The sequence below is a fragment of the Lonchura striata genome, chromosome 13 (assembly GCF_050655825.1).
Source record: "Lonchura striata isolate lonStrDom1 chromosome 13, ASM5065582v1, whole genome shotgun sequence".
Classification (NCBI taxonomy): domain Eukaryota; kingdom Metazoa; phylum Chordata; class Aves; order Passeriformes; family Estrildidae; genus Lonchura; species Lonchura striata.
Genome location: NC_140715.1, coordinates 12,823,631 through 12,843,803, shown reverse-complemented (window position 1 = coordinate 12,843,803; position 20,173 = coordinate 12,823,631). Strand labels below are relative to the sequence as shown.

The 20,173-nt window shown below is 48.0% G+C and overlaps 1 protein-coding gene and 1 long non-coding RNA gene across 2 annotated transcripts; both read right to left on the bottom strand.

The window, feature by feature from the left end:
• Positions 1-4,342: 4,342 nt before the first annotated feature.
• LOC146766181 (uncharacterized) lies at positions 4,343-8,085 on the bottom strand. Its single transcript, XR_014958314.1, has 3 exons — positions 7,651-8,085; positions 6,672-6,812; positions 4,343-6,395 (listed from the first exon to the last, which is right to left on the bottom strand). It is a non-coding gene; the product is annotated as an uncharacterized LOC146766181 (long non-coding RNA).
• Positions 8,086-9,772: 1,687 nt separating this feature from the next.
• On the bottom strand, positions 9,773-19,087 carry WNT8A (Wnt family member 8A). Its single transcript, XM_021552209.4, has 6 exons — positions 16,825-19,087; positions 16,704-16,737; positions 16,354-16,492; positions 15,310-15,435; positions 15,053-15,195; positions 9,773-14,114 (listed from the first exon to the last, which is right to left on the bottom strand). The coding sequence occupies exons 1-6, from the start codon at positions 16,893-16,895 to the stop codon at positions 13,554-13,556; spliced, it is 1,074 nt and encodes a 357-aa protein (XP_021407884.1). The 5' UTR covers positions 16,896-19,087; the 3' UTR covers positions 9,773-13,553.
• Between the last annotated feature and the right edge of the window lie 1,086 nt (positions 19,088-20,173).

Sequence of the window (20,173 nt, the reverse complement as noted above, 5' to 3'; positions counted from 1 at the left end):
TCTGTCAGCTGCAGACTGCCTGAGCGAGTAATCACATGTGAACTCAGCCTAAATTCCAGGGAATTTTTATGTGCAAGAACCTAATTTGGATCTAAATTCTCCTGGCTTTAGTAAACTACTCTACAAACCATCCATTCTTCTTTATCATCTCTTCATAATCAATGCTTAAGCTCTCATCTCCTTGCTAGGGGACAGTTGTGTTTTTGTCATGCTTCCGGAATCTGCATGGATTGTCAGGTTAGGAAATTCTGCTTTTTCAAAAGCAACATCTTATTGCTATCCTGGCTTGGCTAGGAGTTCTTATCTCTCTTAGGTGTTGTAAAGTGTTTTCTTACTGGGTGGCATTCCTGGTGCCGTGTGAATGAGGCAGTGTTTTGTCCATGTTTAGTTTTGTGCCAGGCCTGGTCTCTCTGTGTGAGAAAATTCCCAGGAGTGTTTAACGGACGCGTGCGGACAAATCTCCTGCACGCCCCATAAAGCACTTTACTATGGGCCACTATAAAGCAGTCATTACAGAGCAGTGTTTAAACTTCTGAGATTAACACAGTCTCTCAATTGCACTTACTTATTTTTATAATGTGTAATTTAGCAACTGAACTGTGAAAAGTTATGGCATAGCGAGGTCTTCTTAAAAACAGTGGTTTCAACTGTGCTTTTAGGTGCCTTCGTTGTAAACCCAGAGCAATTCCATTCTGTTAGTTAAAAGAAAGAGGGAAAATGGGATCGTTTCTGGGAGCTGCTCAGATGGTGTATGTGCGTTTGAAATGTATTTTCAAGGGCTGGCATGGTACATTTTCCACATTTAAGGAAAGAAAAGACCTTGTGCCTGATTTCTCAGGGGCCAGGCTTGGGCAATGCTGTTCCCTTCATGCAGAGCACTTTGGCAGTTGCCACTTTGCTCAGGGAGTTGTGCAATGGTATTTTTGTCTGGATGAAGAAAGTTTGATCAAATCTCTGTTTGAAAACTAGATGCTTTTTCTGTGGCCACCACACATCTAGATAGCCATGAGATCCTTCCCTGCTAGTTACCACTTCCAACTCAACTATCCCTATTTCAGAATACTTGTTTTCTTCCCAGCTCTTCCATGTACATATACTGAATTGACCAGCAAAGTTTTGACCGTGACTGTCTTTGTTTTGCAAAGTTCTCTTGTAAACAGGCTCTGTGGGTCTTCCCCAAATTGCCCCATCAGTGCAACTGAATGGAAGCAACAAAGGCATAGGAAATGAAATGTCCATTCCTTTTCTTATTCATGTAAATGATAGTTTATCATACTGTTTATTAGCTTCATATAGTCAGGATCTGTGATGGTTCTTAAGCCTTTTATTGCTTTTTTTTCTCCTTTAATGAGCTGCAATAAAACATTGCCTTACCAGAGTGCTGACCCAGTGCTGAGGCATTCTCCAAACTTAGCGTTATTGGTATTAATTAGTCATTACCCATCACAGCACAAAGCAGCCATGATATATCTTAACAAGTTGTTCTGTTTCTCTGCAAAATGTTCCTTTTTAAGGTGATTTGGGATTCCTGGAATAAACAATTTTAAGTCATCCATGAACATGGTTTTAATAATGATACCTGGTTTCTTTATAATATCTCTCCTCAGTGGATGGGCAATGATGTACAAAGGAACTGGCAGTACACAGGTGTGAAGATAAGGAATGGAGATGTGAAAAGACTCCTTGGGTCCTGCCTTGGAGCAGCAGGAGTATTTAGAATCAGGGAATCGTGGAAAATAGGGGCAAATGCATGAGCAGATTGTTACTGCATGTGCTCTGTGAAAGTGCCTGCCTGGAGGTAGGAATGGAGAGTTTAACACCTGTGTTCTCAAGGTCTGCCAGTGGTTTGGTGCTTGGATCACTTGGTACCTTACATGGTGAATCATTTCTTTGGAGGCTTTTCTACTTGAATATGTGCATAGGGTTTCTCCCTGTGGTATGAGGTTTTAATGAAGATAGCTCTATCACTGTAGTAATGCTGTTGCAAGTCTGTTAATCACTTTTTGACTTCATAAAGCAGGCATCAAAAATTAGTGGTCAGTTTTCTTTCATCTCTGGGAGTGGAAACAAGCAGAGCTGGCACAGCTGTGAAGTTGTGTATGGGATTAGAGGTTTGAGTACAACTCCTAGGTGGGAGTAATTCCTCTCCAGGGTACAGATGAGTCTGTGGCTGGGAGGATCCATGCTCCTCTGCCCCAGCTGCACCTCCAACTGTTTTCTTTTGTTTCCTGTTCTGTATTGTTGTCTACAGCCACCAAAGGTGATGATCCAAGGGACAATCACACAGTGTTTGCTAACACAGCTCTATTTGTTTAGAGCTGTGCAACAGGTAGAGAAAAAGCCAAATGAGGACATGTGTGATCCTCTGCTCTGTCTTCCTCTGTTCCAACAACACAGAAATGAAATGTTTCTCTAAACCAGGACATCCACCTTCAGATACTCTGACTGAGCTCCTCTCAGCTCAGAGGACTCGGAGAACTCAGGAGGACTGGCCTGGGCATGGAGACCAAAGGCTGACAGGACAACTAAAATTTGTTGCTATTTTTATTCTGCTCCAGTTGGTGGGTTTCTTTCTAGGTGCAAACAGTTGATGTGACTTTCATCAGCTGACATGAGGGAAAAGGTGTAAGGTAAAGTATATTTTTAAGTTGAACTATTTTATGTGTGCTTTTAGAGATTTGCTGCAGAAGATGGTGTTTGGTCTTGTCCTTGGGTCCTATCATCTGGTTTAATTCTACTGAGGTGAATTCTGACAGATTATATTAATTTGGGTATTTGACCCAAATATTTGGGTCAAATTTGGTATTTGACTCAGGTGTTAATTTGACCTGAGATTGTAACATCCTTAGAGTACAAACTGGCAGCTTTTGATTTTCATTCCCTTGTACTGACAAGAAATTGGATCTTTATCTATCTATCTATCTATCTATCTATCTATCTATCTATCTATCTATCTATCTATCCAGTTCCAATAAAAATTAATAGTTTCATTGTCACCTAGTATTAATTTAAAATTCTGCTACAGGCTTTCCTTTAAGGTTGAGAAGGTTTAAATACAGAATAATTGTCACCATCTGTGTGTGCCAACCCACCTGTGGATGTGAAATAGCTGTATTGGTGCCAGGGGAGTTTTCCAAAAATATAGTATGGTTTTTATGTGTACCATTAAAGTGTTTCTGTTCATGGAGGCCGTAGGATTTCCACAGTGGTCCAGAGGTGACACATTGCTGATGAGAATTTGCTTCTTTTTTTATAGAAAAAAATTGTCTTCTAAAAGTTTTTCTTCCCTTGGTCCATAGTGGCAGGGGAACATGTTGAGGCATCCCCCTTTTTGTTTGCTTTCAACAACAATGGGAATTCTTCAGTTAAGTGTAAAAAATGGAAATTTCCTTTCTTTTTGCTCCTCTCAAGTATATTTAGGTAACTGAAGCACATTCACACTTGGAGAGATGGGGCTGTTTTGCAAGGGAAAACCAAAACATTCCAGTGCAGCTAATATTGCAGCTCCTCTAGTGTCTTAAGTTCAGACCACAGCAGGAGGTGCAGATATCCAAGGGGAATGCAGTAACATTTTGGATATTTTCTTTGGAAGAAATAATAAGATGAGTCACAATTAACCCATTCAGCTAAGCTAGTAAGGCTCTGGGGGATGAGAGAAGAAATGGGACCTTCTTAATTCTAATGGTTTGCTCTACAGAAAATAAGCCTTTTCTCTTACATCCCTTCAGGTCCAATCAATACATTTGTCTTCATCACTGCAGGCAGCATAAATTTGCTTCTTTTCTTACAGCCTTCTCTTGTACATCTCTCCTTGAGATGTCCAAGCTTGATGTGATGATTGTACTTTGATTATCTTGCTCTGGCAAACCAATGGGCTCCACTCTCCAGGAGAAAAGAGCTTCCAAGGCAAGTGTCAGAATGTTGGCACAAAGTATTTTGTTCCTCTTACATGATTAATGTGGAAGGAGTGTTTTTAAATAGTTTGTAATTTGTCACAGTGAAACTTGCAATGGAAAACATGCCATAGCAGAGGCAGCCAGGGCCATAAAGTGCTGTTGTTGGGAAGTGAGGACTATTCTAACACAGGTGATGTCTCCAGGGGGTGTATTTCTCAAGGACTGGTGGGTGGATTAGCACTCAAACCTTTGAGGAGCAGGGTGAAAGCCAATATGTCCATGGTGACAGGGACACAGCTGGAGTTAAGAAGGATGACTAGCACATCCAAACCTTTTTTAAAGGATTTTGGTTGTTTTATCTCTAATGATCTTTTCTGGTTTCATTTATTTAGCTGTCTCAAGTGTTCATGTCTTTCAGGCAGCAGAGAAGTGTTTGCCCTGGTGTCTCAGAAAAGGAGGCTTTGTGTTTGGTCCCTCTGGGCACACTGCTGCCATGGGTGAGCAGGGAATGCCCCTTGCTCTCTGCCTGTCTCTGGCACTCGAATGCTTGTGGAGCTCATCTCAGCAGAGCTTTGCTGCTTTCTGCTTTCATTTTCCAGCCTCTGGGTCTTGGTGTCACCATGTGGCTTTGAAAAGAAATGGCTTGAAGTTGAAAGGGCCTGTTCAAAAAAGTTACCCATCCTTCAAAATGCAGGTTAGGGTTGTGTTTGTTCAAGGAGTAGCACCTGAAGGTTAATTCTGTTATTCCATGACTCCTTAGTTGATATGTTTTTCCAAAAGCCAGTAATCTCCAAGGAAGAAATGTCCTGTCTGGTAAAATAAAGCAAGACATATAAATTGCTTTAATGGGTGCTCTAGTACATTTATATCTTCTTAAAATGAAGCTAAACCACATGCATGAGATGATAGATGAGTTTATTTTCACATGTGGATTTAATAACCTACTAAGATGTAGCTGCATATTTAGTGCCCGAAGTCATCTCCAGGAAAATAGTTCCCTGGGGTGAGGTCAGTGTCTGCTTGCAGCCAAGAGAATGAGTTGAAGGGGTTTGTTAGTGGTTAGCTTGGTTAGGAGGCAGGATAGTTTATATGATACTGAACTAATCAGGATGATATGGAAATTAATTTTATCTTCTGCACAGGACAGAGAGAGTGGAAGTTCCCCTGAGACCATTTAAAACTCTGAGGAGTTGGACGGAGCTGACTGCCCCTCTGTTCTCTTTGTGGCACTGTTTGTTACTCTTCCCAAATATTTATTGGATCATAGTTGTAATTAAATTTGTCCTGAAAATGTACAGAGCACTCTGCACTTAGTGTAACATGAAACTAGAGATCCTCTACACTGAAGCAGTACAATGGCAGGTCTTGGCCACAACAGCCCCCTTTGGAATGGGAGATAATCCAAGAGACTTCCCTGTTGATATGGCACTTGCTAAGTTAAAGCACAGGAAATTGTGAATTTTGGCTCCATCCTGTTTGACCATTTACACTATCTCCTTATCAATGTACCTGGCCTGGTCCTGGGAGATTGGATGGTGTCTGGATACAAGAGGTAAAATTTAGTGCTCCCAAGTGCTTGAAAGGGACTGGACAGTGATTTGTGAGCTCTCTGGTGATGGGTGAGATAAAGCTCTCAGTGGGGATGTCCTCTGCCCTGCCTCCACCCTGGCCAGAGCTGGGCCAGGCTCCCCATGCACACCTTGGAGCTGGAGCTGAGTGCAGGCTGTGACCTGATCATTCCTGAATTCCAGATTCAAGTCTCATGGCCTGTAGTAGATAAGAGAAATAAATCAATTTTTGCTGTAGATGTTTCTCAGGGAGTTCAAATAGCAGGTTGTTTGGTAAAACAGAGGCTGAGACCTGAGATGACAGCGCTCACACCCTGTGGGGAAAAGCCCATGGGACAAGCAAGAAACAGGAGAGTGAAATAGTCCGGGCTGGGAAGAACAACTGTGTTTGCCCTGGGATAAATCTTAATACCTTAAGCACATCAAAGCATAAAAGTATTGTCTTACTCTTGGACTCAAGCTGGTTTGAGCAGAGCCATCCTGAGAATCTCTTCCCAGCACTCCTGCCCAGGACTGGCTGGTGCTCCTGTGCCAGCAGAGATGCCCCCAGGAGCCACATCTGCAGCCTGCCCCTGACTGGAATTACCTGCTCTCCCAACACCTGTGGTGCAGCTGTAATGCTGGGAATGCTTGGCACCTTGGGAGGTATTTGGGACTGAGTTAATTTAATTATTCTCCTGCTCATTGGCTTCAAAATCCACTTAGGGAGGAGGTGCCTTGTCCCTGTCACAGCTGATGGCAGCTGGCCAGCAGAAGTCTGCCTGGCAGGAGTGGGAATGAAGAACTGGGCCAGAATAGGTTTAGCTTCAAGGCACTGGGCAAAAGGGAGAGAAATAGAAATTGCTGTCTTTAAAACTGCTGACTCTGCCCTTGATGGATGATCCCCTAGAAGTGTCAGGCCAGGAGCCACAGCTCTGTGAGTTAGAAAAGCCTGTGGAATTGAGAAGAAATGTGAGAGAATAAATGTGTCCAGGCTTGATCTGAGTCAATAAAGAGAGTCCCACTGACATCACAACCCAGCATTTCAGACCAGGTACCTCATCACAGCTCTGAGTGCTGGCAGCCAGGCCAGATGGGACAGGCAGTGCAGCCATGGTCCCAGGCACAGCTTACAACCAGCAAACTCAGCCCATGCATGGCCTGAGTTTGAGCCCAAGTGAGGTAACCCTTGTGCCTCTCCCCACTGTTTTACAGTCTTTCTACTGACCTCGTCATTACCATCTTTTATGGCATCCCGTGTGCTGTTGAAAGCATCAGAGGAGGAAATGAAAGGCCCTTTACTGTCCAGGCTCTGTGCTCACATGTCCCCTGACGAGCTATTCTCTCCTGGCCGTGCCCACAAGGGACACTGAAGAAAGAATAGAGAGAAAGAAAAAGAATAGCTAAAATACTATTAGAGATGTCCATATCTATTTCCCATCATGTCCTATGGCTTGTACAGCTCCACTGTCCTGTTCTGTGACAGATTCAGACTTAGTCTCTTCCATTTGCTGGCTCTGACTCACTCTGTCCCATGTGATTGCAAGTCATCTTTGCATCCTGACTGCATTTGATGAACATTTCTTAGCTGTGGCCATCAATCTCTGGTCCTTGCTTCTCTTAGAGTTACCATCAACTCCCTCTCCTTTCCTCTCTGTGTTTCAGACCCTCTGGGAGGAATGAGTGTGGGTCCTGGTGCACACTTTAAAAGGGTCTTTTCTAATCTCCAGAAGTGTTTGGAGCAAGTCCACTATGTCTGGGAGAGCTCTGGTGTGAAGCTGTCCCAGCAGCCATCTCTATAGATAAATAATCATTTAATTAGGGAGCACCTCATCCTTCTTGTTCATAAAATATGAGCCACTCTGTGTGTCTGGTAAAGGAGGAATGGGATAGGAGAGCAAAAGGGAAGGGGAAGGGAAAGGGAAAAGGAAAGGAACTTCCAAAGTACATAGCAAGTTACATTTTTCTGATTTTCTCTAATCTGTCAATCTTCTGTTATATGGCTCATCTCCTTGAGGCTTGAAAAGGGGGAATTTACTGCACTGTAAGCCAGCAGTGATTTGCAAAGTGGATTGTATCCTAGGAGAGAGCAGGGAACCAGAAAAGGATGTGGGGGATCTTGTGACCCCCCTGCAGAGGTGTAAATACACTGTACATTACCAACCCTCTCCCAGCCACCCCTGGGGACAGTTTTGGAGGGGACCAACCTGCTCTATGTCCACCTCTAGTACCATGAGGCCATACCAGAAATATGGACCAGCAAGTGGGCAATAAATTGACACCCTGGCTCCCTGTACACCTCCTTCTCCTTGGAGAAACCTTTGGAACCTTTCCCAGTAGACTTGTGCTTGATCAGGAGTCCTGGCTGGAAGTGCAGCATGAATTCATACTGAATATGCAGCATTCCATGGGAAGCACGGGCTCCCCAGCCAGGGAAAGCAGATGCAGCTCATCCCAGCAGACAGTTATTGTAGGTGTCCTCCCCAGCTGAGAAATGTTTGGGAAACACTTGTAACTCTTTTTCTCAGGTGTTGCAAAGAGGATTTGTTTTGTAAATAGTGAAGCTGTTAATTGCCCTGACTTTATTAAGAGGGAGCCGAAAAGGTGTTAACAAGTTTTCGTTTCTCTGTGCTGGCAGTGAGCCAGCACAAGTCCCTCTGCAAGGGAAAGGTGGCAAAGTTGCTCTGAAAGTCCCTTTGCCCTCTAGAGAACAAAAAAATTAGGCACCCCTTTAGCCAAAGGCTTGGGGTAACGTGTGAATTTTGTAGGAGGGATTTAACTTGATTCACACAGAGTTCAGCTCCAGGGGATTCAATCTCTGTCGGTAACATGGACTGGAGGGCAGCACAGCTGGGAAGTCAGAGCTGGAAAAGAGCTTTAAAGGTTGTTTTCTTCCTCAGCTTCTCCCTAGGCACAGGTAGAGGGAAGCTCCTGCACACAACTGTGAGAAGCCCAGGAGTTCAGCAGCTTTGGTGGGGATTTAACTTCAAGCATGTCACTTAAAAATATATTGTTGAAAGATAGAGTTGAGGTTTCCAAGTCACTAACTGGTCACAAAAGTCTTTCTTGTATGCTCCAACAAGCCAGACACCCAAATGTTCCCATCTTTCCCTGAAAATTCCTGCTGATAAATCCCACAGAAGGCATGGAATGGATGCTTTTTCATCCTCCTCTCTGGGACTGGCACTAGCAGCAGGTAGCCAGGGGCTGATTCAGGCCCTTTAACTTTTTTTCTGCTAAGGGTTGGTTTTGCAAGTGGAAAAGGACCTGTGACTTGTTTTTTAAGACTTTTAAGACTTTAGGGAATTGCTGGCACTAGATGGTTTCCCTGCAGCAGATGCAGCGTGACCGGGAATCTACGCTGCATATGAAAAGGTCACTTACCCTGCTCAAGAGAGGAGATTCTAACACTTGTCAGCTTGAGTGATGGAGGCTCTGCATGGAGAGCCATAATATTCATGTCAGAGAATTGCCAAGCCCTTGCGGAAGTGTTGAAGATGGATGGCCTGGGGATACACTCCTGACACTTTAATACTGGGGGAGGATACAGCACAAACATCTCATACAGAATTATAATCCATGAAAGGGCACTGGGGGCATAATTTAAAGGTAATCCAGCAGGCATGGAGTTTAACAGCTGAAGGGAAGCAGGCTGGGGGAAAGGAGGGATGCTGGTGGGATGTGGTGGGGTTTCAGGGGAGGGAACAGCCCCCAGCTGGGGTGGGATCAGGGCAGGAGGGAGCAGTGCCCAAAATCCATCCACCTCCAGACTGCTCTGCAAAATCATCTGCAGAACCTGCACTTTGTGTATTAATAAATTTGATTCTCTGCTTGCTGATGGTCACTGTGCAGCAGTGTGACCCGTTGAGGGGAGAGCCTGGGGCAGCTGCCTCAATCTCTGAGCAGAAGGGTCCCTGGCAGCCTGCTGGGAGGGGCTGCAGGGGCACACGGTGGCAATGATGGTGTGAATTCCCTGCCAGGGCCATCCCTGCACTCTCTTCTGGGAGAGGGAGCAAAGGAAGCAGCACAGATGCAGCTCCTGTGCCAGGTGACATCCTGAGTCCCCAGGCTGGCTCTGCGTGCTGGGCAGCCCTGGGGAGGAGCTGTCTGTCTGCATTGGAACAGGCTGGCACCTGCACCCCAAAGTTCACCTTCCTGCATGCACCGAAGGAGGTGACCCCAGCCAAGGGCACTGAGCCATGCCCATGCTCCTGCCTGAAGGGGAGTGAGGCTGTGCAGGCACTTCCACCTGCTGGGAAGGAGAAACCAGAAGAAAAGTGTCCATCCTGGACAGCAGCACAGCATGGCCAAGAGGCAGCTGGTGAAACAGGGACAGGGACAGTCCTGGGTTAGATGGGAAGGGCTGGGAAAGCTTGTGGGCTTAGCCTGGGCTGTTATCATGGTATGAGCACCCCAACACTGACCTTCTGACCCTGTGTTAGTTGAGCAGGCACCTCTGACATAAACCTGCCTTGGTCTGTGCTAATGCTGTAGCTGAAATATATTATTTCATCATTTGGAGCATGTTTCCCTTTCTCACTACAAATGGATTGCAAACCATCCCTCTCCCACAATAAAGGCACGAATACACTGGGGGGACACTGGTGTTAAATCTCCAGAAAGGCAGTGGTGATTCTGAGCTGATCCCACAGCTGATCCACAGATTTCTCATCACAGAGGATGCTCTAGCCATGTCAGTGGCTGATCAAACATGAAGATGCTGCTCCAGAAATATCCAAGCAGCTCCACAGCCCTGGCTAAAGTGCCCCTGCTCCAGGGGAGAAGCAGTGCTGACAGCTCTTGAGGGACAGGCAGCAAGATTTTGCATTCATGCAGCACCTAGCCCAGATTAAGATTTTTTGGCTTTTTGTTGTAATTAGGATCTGTGGGACAGTGGTCAGGTTGCTCCTCAAGGCTTTAGAGAGCCAGCCCATCCCTTCTTCCAGGTGTGCAGTGAGTTACAGGTGATTTGGATCAGTGCCCAAACTGGAGCTGACTTGGTGTGATCATAAGCAAACACGTGCAGGTTTGAAGGCACCACCAGTCCCTGCAAGAGCTCTTTGGCTGTGGTGGGAGAAGGAGCCTTCGCAGAGCAGCCAGTGACAGTACTGTGCTCTGCTGTGTGTGCTCGTGTTTACTTTGAAATGCTCTGCAGGGATAAAAAAGCTGCCCAGGTAAAATCACAGCTGACATGGTGAGCTCAGTCCTGTGGCATCCTCAGAGTTTGTTACCCTGTGCCCCATGGCATTTGTGAGGGTTATTACAGAAGCCACAGCAGCAGGCAGGGGTGTCAGGGCTCCCTGACAGTGCTGTGATGGATTAAGATGATCCTGAATTTCTATTGTTTTGTAGTGAATGTAGTGAGAATTGATGACTCTTGTATCCAAGCAACAAGGGGGAGGATAAGGAAGCTTCAGCTTCTCCAGGACTGTAATATCTCTGGCAAAGTGCCACTCCAAGCCATAGAGTTGATTTTTGTATTTGTTCGGTCTTCGTATTGTCTCTGCAAGGTACAAAAAGAGAAAGGCAATGTGTGTCATGGGATGGTGTGTAACTTTCTCTTGAGTTTGCTTCAGTGTACATTTGGTCTCTGGCTTTTGGGTGTGATTTGCTCGTTGCCTTAGAGAGTCTGGGAACCAGAAATGTAAATGGCTTTGATGACAAATTTAAGGGAGGACAGTTCATCTCCAGCATTTAAATACAATGGGGTGGGTATGAATGCTGAGTCGGTGGGAATGGAAGGGCTCAGTGGGAGCAGGATTGGTCTCGGCAGTGGAATTCCTACTTCCCTCTCCAGCCCATTTCCCTGGGATGGAGCCTCTGTAGGACAAAGGTCTGGTGCTGTTGCCACCTACAAATCTCTTGCTTCTTATTTTCTGTGTTAATGTCACTTTGGAAAGATGCTGCAGAGAAATGGGTAAGATGATACATAGCATGTGCTGCCCATTCCTGCTCACTGGGAGCCCTCATCTCCTGGGATTTACCTGTGTGCTTTATTAACCTGCTGCTGGTATGCAGCAGGAGGGTTTTTATGTGTGCTTGGGAGTTACCCTGGTAAAATAGTTTCCCTCTTCTGAGAGCACATTAATAGGGACTGTCCTATGATATGTATAATCTCATTTTGCAGGATTTTGGTGGTACCCTGTGCCTGCAGCTGCTGGGGTTCTGGAGCACAGTCCAAACCAATACAAAAAGAGAGTCTGGGGGTAATATTTGTGCAGACAAGTCAACAGTGCTCGAGATGCAGGAAAGCAGCTTTGCTTATCTGTTTTTATCACTCCCAGTTCACCCTAAATTTTTGGGGGTTGCAACTGCTGTTGTGGCAACACTGTGCAAAAATCTTGGGGTATTTTGATTTGGTAGGATAAATTACTAGAAATAGCTACCCTGAAGGCAGTATAGCCCCCCTAACTGATGGTGTCACCCTTCCAACTTTAATAAAACCCACTTTGCATAAAATAAATGCATGGAAGCCAGCTGTACTCCCCTAATGTGCGTTTTGCAAGCTGAGCTCCCTGATCTGGCTCTTGTGTGTGCCAAGGCTGTGTTTACACAGGGAGCCATAGGGAGACCTGGATAAAATAGCACTGAAGCATTTGTAGCGTGGGTGCAACGTGCTGGCAAGAGCTGTTGGGTGATTTTTACACTTGTCTCTCCTCCTCCTCCTCCCCTGGCTGGAGAGCATCCTTGCCCTGCACATTGGGGGCGGGTGGTGCTCAGCCCTGGCTCCGAGGAGCAGGAGCTGCCCTGGCACAGCAGCGCCAGCGCTGTCCCCTCCTGCCCTCCCGTCCCGGTCCGGGCTGTTGGCACCCGGAGCAGCAGGGATCCCGCAGACACATTCACAGCTGTCCCCAAGTTTTCTCTCCTGCTCCAGTTCAAAGGGTTCCCCTCGTGCCTCCAAGAAATTTGCAGTGAGTGCCGATGGTGACGCTTTCCACATCAAAGCGGGGCAGCCTCGCATTGTCTGGGGGATGTCGGGTCGAGGCAAATTAAAGAGATTTTGGGAGCTTCGGGATCGGCTTTAGCCAGGCTGTGCCTGCATAGTCAGCGCTCGGAAAGGGCGAGATTACGGCGATAGGTACGAAAGCCAACTCTCCGGGGACTGGAGGCTGGAGCCAATTTACTGAGATCCAGGAGAACGAACTCATTGCCCTCGTTGGTTTTTGGATTAATGATGAGGAAATTCGTGGAAGTGCTGGGTTTTATACAGAAAGGGGCAATTTTGCACCTAAAATCATGCTGCTAGGAAGCCAGAAAGGAAAAAGGCAATTATTTTCATTGTGGTTTATTGCAAAATACAGTCCAAAATTTTAAAGGATACCTTCAAAATATATAGTGAAAACAGATTGTGCTAAGCAATAATACAGTTTATTAATAAACAACATCAGGCATAAAGAATTCTGAATTCTTATCTGCTAATTTGAAACAAACAAACAAAAAAAAGTTTAGGAACTGTAAATTGCTTAATTTTATCCAATACAAATACATGAAGCTATTGTCTATTTGGGGTGAGGCTTTTTGTGCCAAAATACAAAATTCAAAAAGGAGGAGAAAAAAAAAAAAGTGGGGAGGGAAATATGTAAACACTGGCTGTAAACTTTTCAAAGCCCTCAGGAGGCTGTAGCTGCGGTAATACACACCACGACACTGTCAAACCTCCTCTCACATCACAAAGTGCATAAGTTTTCCTCCAGAAATGCTGCCGAGCAGCTGCTGTGCACCAACAGCCGGGACCTGAGGCTGCAGGGATGGGACCACCCGGCCGGACCCGCTCTTGGCCGCAGCGCCTGTTCCCACCTCTGTGGCCGGGGGCTGGAGCCCCACTGCTGGCACTGACTGGCAAGGGCACAAGGGGCTGAGCCCACATAAGCCATGAAATTCCTCCCTCTGTCCAACACACAATAAAGTGACTCCCGAGAAGAAAGAAGCTACTGGTAAATGTTGAGGAAAAAACCTGGAAGCAAGCTGGACCATGGTCCCTCAGCGCCCGCGCCTCGTGCTTCCTGATCCCACCGCATCCATCCACAGGAGACCCCAGCACCTCGCACGGTGCACGCTCGGCCCTCGGGACGCTCCTTCCCCAGCGTGAGGCCACCAAAGCGTCCCTCCCCTATCTCCTGTGGCCCCTGTTCCTCTGCCTGATGTGGTTGGGGGCGGCGGAGTCGCGGCGGGTGCAGAAGTGCTTGGCCACCAGCGTCCGGCACTGCTCGCAGCGCACCGTGCAGCACCAGTGGAACTTGCAGTTGCAGCTGGCCACCACCTCTGTCCTCCTCTCCTCCACCCGCAGCCCACACTCGGTGCAGAGCCGCCGGCAGCTCCTCTTCTCCCACTGCGAGAGGTTCTTGCCGGTCTGCAGGCACTCGCGGCCCTCAGTGCCGTGGTGGCCCAGGCTGGCGTTCCTGGTGCAGTAGTCAGGGGAGTCCTCCAGGAAGACGAGCTCCGTGGCGTGGATGTGGTGGAAGGTCTCTGCCGTGGCCCCGCGGCTGTCGGCGCTGTTGCCGGCTCTCATGCGCCTCTTGTCCATCTCCAGCTTGTGGGCTTGGTCATATTTGAGCTTCAGGTAGTTGCCGATCTCGCGGAACTCGGCGAGCTGCAGCCAGCAGGTCTGGATGCTGCAGCTGCCCGACACCCCGTGGCACTTGCAGGCTCTCTTCATTGTGTCTTTCACCGCCTTAGTGGGATGAGGTGAAGAAATTAGGAAATCTCAAAATCAGGCTCTACAGCACTTGTAATTTGGGGATGCTACATCTAAAGTGGCTCGTGCTTGGCATGGCTTCAGGTCCTTCCAAGAACTGATGCTCTTAGTTCCAGGAAAACATCTGTCCCACAGCTAAGTGGGCACAAACTATTGTCCCCAGCCCTTCTAGGAGAATCCAGGCCAAGAAAAAAGTGTTTTGTCAGGTCATGCCCTTCTCACACCACTCACCAATATTAACCCACGTCCCTTTCAGAAGTTTCATTCAAAATGTGTGAAACTACTTTGGAATAATCATACCCAACCTCTCTGCATCTCCTCCAGGCCAAGCACTTCACAGATATTATCTGCCTATCTCCCTCTGGTATTTATAAGGTCCCAATCGCTGGTATCTATGTGAGATTAAGCCTTGACACACCCTATGAGATAGGTATGTTAAGTGTTGTCATCCTTGTTTTTACAGACAAGGAGGTTTGGCAAGGTGCTGAGAGCTTCCACAGCCCAGGCAGGAGTGGGGGTGAGTCTGGCTGGCTTGTGAGCAGGGCCAGCTCACACCTGGCTTCCTGGCCAAAGAGCTTGGAAATGCATATTGCAAGAAAGTAAGGAAGGTGGTTCTGGCTTTGTTTTACAGACCAGACAAGCCTAGAGGTGAGTACAAATCCCATGCATTTCTGAATAAGTGCCCTGTGCCAGCAGTTAACTGCATTACAAAGCTGCAGAAGCTGGAAGGGGGAACAACTCTTACTGTCATTCCCTGTGTTGAGGTTCAAGGCCAGATTCTGGCTGTGTTTTCCCCCCCCCATGCAACCACTACTGGGCATGGATTTTCACAGGGACTTGAAAATGGGCACCTGGACAGCCTAGATATTGTTTTCAATATAGACATTATTATTAATACTATTATTATTACTTACAAGTCTCCCGACTTCATTGTTGTGCAGGTTAATCAGCGCGCGGGTATCGTGTCCTGTTTCCAAGGCATCCACAAAGAGCTTGGAGACCTTCTCCCCAAACTCCACGTTGTCACTGCATCCTCCCCAGACCCAGCCTCGGCCGCCTGCAGGACAGACACAGGATTAAGCACCGACCTGCCCCAAATCCTGCCCTGAATCTGAGGGCTGTGTGTGGGGACAGAGGGACGGGGTCAGTCTGTCCGGGGCTGGTCACCCACCGACGCGGCCGTTCCTGGAGTCGTCGCAGCCGCAGCTCTCGAAGTCTCCCAGGCTGCAGTTCCTGGTCAGGGTGTACATGACCCCGGCCGAGCTGATGGCGTGCACAAAGGAAGTTTCCCGGGTAGCTGGGGGAGAGGAGGGAAAAAAGCTGTCAGATGCAAATATAGACATCAATCCCGGATTATCAGGAATGATCTCCTGTGCTGCAAAAGTGCACGGAGAAAATACCCGCTCTTTGCAAAAGGTAAGGTGCTACAGAGATTAAATGCTCATGACTGGATCTTTTCAGGCTTCAGCATCACAGGGTACAGCAATTTGCTATCACATTATGCCATACATAATATGGCACAATATGTGTCCATACAGGGGATGGAACTTCTTGCCAGGGGTAAGATTTTAAGGAAATGCCATAGTCCTCCTCTGGCCAAGGTGAGTTATTTCTCCTTTCACCTGGCACTCGGTTCATCTCTGTCCTTCCATGCCTGGGGGTATGTTGTGCTTTGATCTTGCCTGCTAGAGAAAATGGTCATTGATCCTTTGAACCTGTGCTAACAGCTGTCTGCACTCACACTCCTAGTGCAGTCTTTTTTGGCTTTCTGAAGAGATTCAAATAGAGATGCTGCTCTGGGTGAAAGGAGGCTTCTGCCCACTGAAATAGATAATATTGAAATATATCCACAGCTTTCTTATGAAGGCAGTTTCTTAGTGCACATCACTGGTTTCTCCCTTTGCCTCTCCTGCACTTCTCCCCACTGGAAGCTCGGGTGTCTCTAACACTGCACTCCCCGGAATGCTGCACACAAAGGGGTAGGAGCAGACCCACGGAGCAGCACCGCAGGCAACACCGAGCCTGGGATCCCAGGAAAATATTAGTGCTATTTATGACACCAGTTAATACAGATACAGGAAAAACAGCAGTGATTTTTGGGACAGGAAGGCCGTTCTCCATCAGTCAACCACAGCAGCAGCTCTGTGCAGGGCACATCCCAGCTGGCACCGGAGCATCCCGGGCGGGAGCGGCGCCGCAGGTGAGGGGAACTCACCGCTGCGGAGCCGGTTGTGGGTGGAGAGCTGCAGGGCGCTCTCGGGGCAGTTCCAGCGCTCCCAGCCGAACTGGAACTTGCACTCCTCCATCCCGCTGTGCGCCCCGGCCGCCACGCTGCTGGAGTACGTCAGGTAAGCCTGGCACGGGAAACAGCGGGGTTACAATCCTCCTGTGTTCGCACTTATCAGTGAAAACAGACATAAGCAGGTTGTGAGTCCTTTCCCTCTGTACTTGGCAGGACTTGGAGCCGATATGCTCTGGGAAGTCTGGTTCCTTGGAAAGTACTATTTCCCATTTGCAATACAAAATCACTCCATTTAAATCCCTGACAGTCCGTATGTTAATTACCTTAGGTCCTGTCATCAGAAAGTTATTCACAGACCTGAAACAAAGAAAATAAAATAAATCACCTTACCACAGGCTGAAGAGCATCTCTAAAAAATGCCCTTTCCACCGAGTTGGACCCTACCATGCTGCTGTGTGGAGAATGGCACTGTAGACCCCCGTGATGGAGAGGATGAGGAGGGTGCTTCTCTTCATGGCTGTCACAAGCAGTGGGGTTGGATCCCTTTGGCTGCTCCGTAGCTCTCCACACCGCAGGTCTCTGCACAAGCAGGGCCACCTCCCTCCACTCCTTCCCAAGGTGAGCTATGGGGATGGAGCAAAGCTGCAGGAACCTCCAAGCCTGATATTTATAAGGTGAAGTTGTGAATAGTCAAAACCCCCCATTCATTTGCTACCCAATGACTTAATGTGATAAAAAAGCTCCCGCTCCAATGGGTGACAAGGAACCGCCTAAGGTTGCACTTCAAAAGGCGGCGGGTGTCCCTGGGAGCGGGATGGTCTGAAGGAGAGCAAACTTCCCTAACAATGGGACACTTTTAACTCTCTTCCCTGCCACCAGCCATCCCTTTCTGCTGGCCCCAAGTCCTCTTGCCTTCCCCTTTTCATCCTCTGCTTGCCAGCAGAGGCTCCATCCCCACGTCCCTCTGAAATAACAAGCGGATGCATTTCTATAGTTCCCCTGCTATCTGCCTGCTCCCTCCTATGAGAATTCCCCGAGGAGTTTTAACAACCCTTCTGTAAAGATCTATAGGGGATAGACCTCCCAGGTCTCCTTGGTTTGCAGAGATGCGTTTAACGGCAGGAATTTTCCTTCTTGCCTCTTTATGATGAAAGTTTCTGCATTTTCATCCTGATACCAGCGAGCGTGGCTCGGTAGCATTTGGAAATCTCTCTCATTTACGCGGCTGCAGCTTGGGAACACTGTGTGAATCATTTATGTGGTTTTCTCCATGATCCAACGCTGTAATTAGGGGAGCAGTTTTCTGGGGTTGGCAATTTCCTCTCGGTGAAGGCTGCTGCAGCACGGGCACAGCTGCTCCAGGCAGGAGCTGCCCATAGCCTGAGTGGAACGAGGGGCCTCTGCTGCAGCTGAACCTTCATCTGTGCTTGGGAAAGGAAAAATCCTTATCAGAGGAAACCCAAAAAGCCTTTTGGTAGTTACAGCCAGTATTGTTAAGGGTTGTGAGGAGCTGTGATGCAGCTGATGGAGGAATGGGGAGATGTTGTTCATGGAAACTTCTTGGTCTGTTTTCCTGTGGGTGAATGGTCCCAGTGGGGGAGACTCACCCTGGGCAGGGATCTTGGCTGCTCCATAGGGCAGTGAGGGTGCTTGGCCCCAAAGCAGTGCTGTGCTGTGCCAGCAGTGACAAACAGCCCCCTGCCTCTGCCTGTCACTGTCCCATGGCACACAGGCACAGCCTCTGCCCATGGTGAGCCATCTTTGGATGATGCAGATGATGCAGAGGTGCTGCCTTTTTCCTCCTCTCAGCTCCCTGACTGACCCTGGGGTACCCCCACCTCCCTGAGTTAATCACTGCTGCTGCAGGGGGACTGATGGAAGAACCCCATCTTCACATGCAGGCAAGTGGCCACAGCCAGCAGCACAGTGACCAGGCAGAGGGATGCACCTCAGAACCTTTGAGAAGTAGTTTTCTGTCCTGCCATGAAATGCTCAAGAGCACTGCAGAGCCAGCAACCTGCCCTGGGGTTTGACACCTTGCTTCAGCTGGGTCTGAAGCGCAGGCCTGTGGGCTCAGCTCCCACTGCTGCAGACCTGTCACTCCTTTCTCCAGCCTGGAGATAAAGCAGCTCCTCTCTGCTCCTGGCTGCAGCAAGCACAGGGATTCTCCCTGTCCTGCTGCCCCTCTGCGAGTGAGGGAAGAGGTCTCTACCTCCAGACTCTGCACAAGGGAAGCCTGGAGTCAGCTGGGCAAAGCCACAAACAACCCCTTTGTAACCAGAGGATTAAAATTGCAGATTGGTTAAAAAACAGCAATGCAAAATACCTTCCAAGTGAGCACAAAGCTGGTGCAGTCCCACCAGCATGGAAAACCCTCTGTGAGTCAGCATTTTAATCATTACCATCCCGAACAGATCCTACTTGTTAGAGCTGTCAAAGGACAATTACTGGGAATGAAGTGTTTCCCATGTATCAGGGGAGCTCATTGATTAAAGCCCATGCATATGGCTTGGAAATCTGCGTGCATTTTCTGTGTGCACACAGGTAATTTTGGGGGGTTGTGTCTGGCTGCCCCGAGGCCATTTAGATGGGTTTTTTTCTTGTCTGAGACAGCTTGTGCAGCTAAAAAAATGTTGGCATGTCTGCTCTGTCAGTTCACACATGATACTGCTATCACATGCCAGAGGAATAACAGCGTCCCTGGGCGTGAGCTGTGCTGAGAGCAGCCGCTGGCAGGACCACACAGCTCTTTGCCCAGGCTATTAAAAATGTCCTTTCTAATTAAAGTCACAGCCTTCTTAAAAGTCACTCATAACGTTGTCACTTGCACTAGTTGTCAGCAAACAAAGCAGCGTGCTGTGACAAGCCTCCCCACGCTGCTCCAGGCTTTTTCCACATTAACTGCTCAGGCCTGGCAGGCAGGAGCCAGCACTTCTGCAGGGCACCCAGCAATGAGTGCACTGATCCCAGTTGTATTTCTGCTTGACTTCTCCACCTTAGGCAAAAGCAGACTTGGGTCTCGCTGTGTTAATAAATTTGCACTTTGTGCAATGTCCTTGCAGCAGAAGAGATTAAATCTCTGTTTGCAGCTGGGTAAACTGAGGCACAGGAATGGGTGGTCTGGAGATCTCGGGGTGGATCAGTGGCAGAGCTGAACCAGGCAGAGCTGTTTTTGGTGCTTTGCTCCATAGGTCACTGGGCACATGTGGGCCAAGCCCAGCTGGGCTCTGGAGGCTCTGGGTGCTCCCCCATCGCCCATGGGAGCAGCCCACTGGTCACCCCATGGTGACCCACCCCCCATGGGGCATCTGAGAAATGATGCTGGAGGTGGTTTCCCTTTGATTTTCCCACTGCCTAGAAACCTACTTTTGCTTTGGTTCTGGATGGGGGAAAAAAAGGAGGTCTGGAAGGCAAATTCTGTTGAATTTACCTGGTTATGAAGAATGTGCACTGTCAGTGATCTGGGCAGCCTGGACCTCATGAGCCATCAGCTGCTCTGCAGGCTCTGCACCGAGTGATGCTGAGGGACAGGCTGCTTGCAAAGCAGTGTCCTGAGAGTCAGCTGGACCCCCTCGACTTAACTGATAAAATGTTGGTGCTTTGTTTCTTATTTTTGTGCTATGTAACCAAACAGGCAGTGCTTTTCATGGCACGGTCAAAATCCTAAAGTATTTTGGTATCTGCCCTAATTAAAGAGACAGCAATAGTATATGCAGTCCCAGGCACCCGCAAAACCCTTTTCACACCACAATGTGGGTTTTCAGGGAAGGCAGACATGATGTAAATCAGTTTA

Excerpts from the sequence above, each read along its gene's own strand:
- WNT8A (XM_021552209.4), bottom strand. The coding sequence starts at position 16,895 with ATGAAGAGAAGCACCCTCCTCATCCTCTCCATCACGGGGGTCTACAGT. Across the intron at positions 15,436-16,353 it reads CCACAACCGGCTCCGCAGCG|CTACCCGGGAAACTTCCTTT; the intron begins GTGAGTTCCCCT and ends CCTCTCCCCCAG. Across the intron at positions 14,115-15,052 it reads ACAATGAAGTCGGGAGACTT|GCGGTGAAAGACACAATGAA; the intron begins GTAAGTAATAAT and ends CATCCCACTAAG.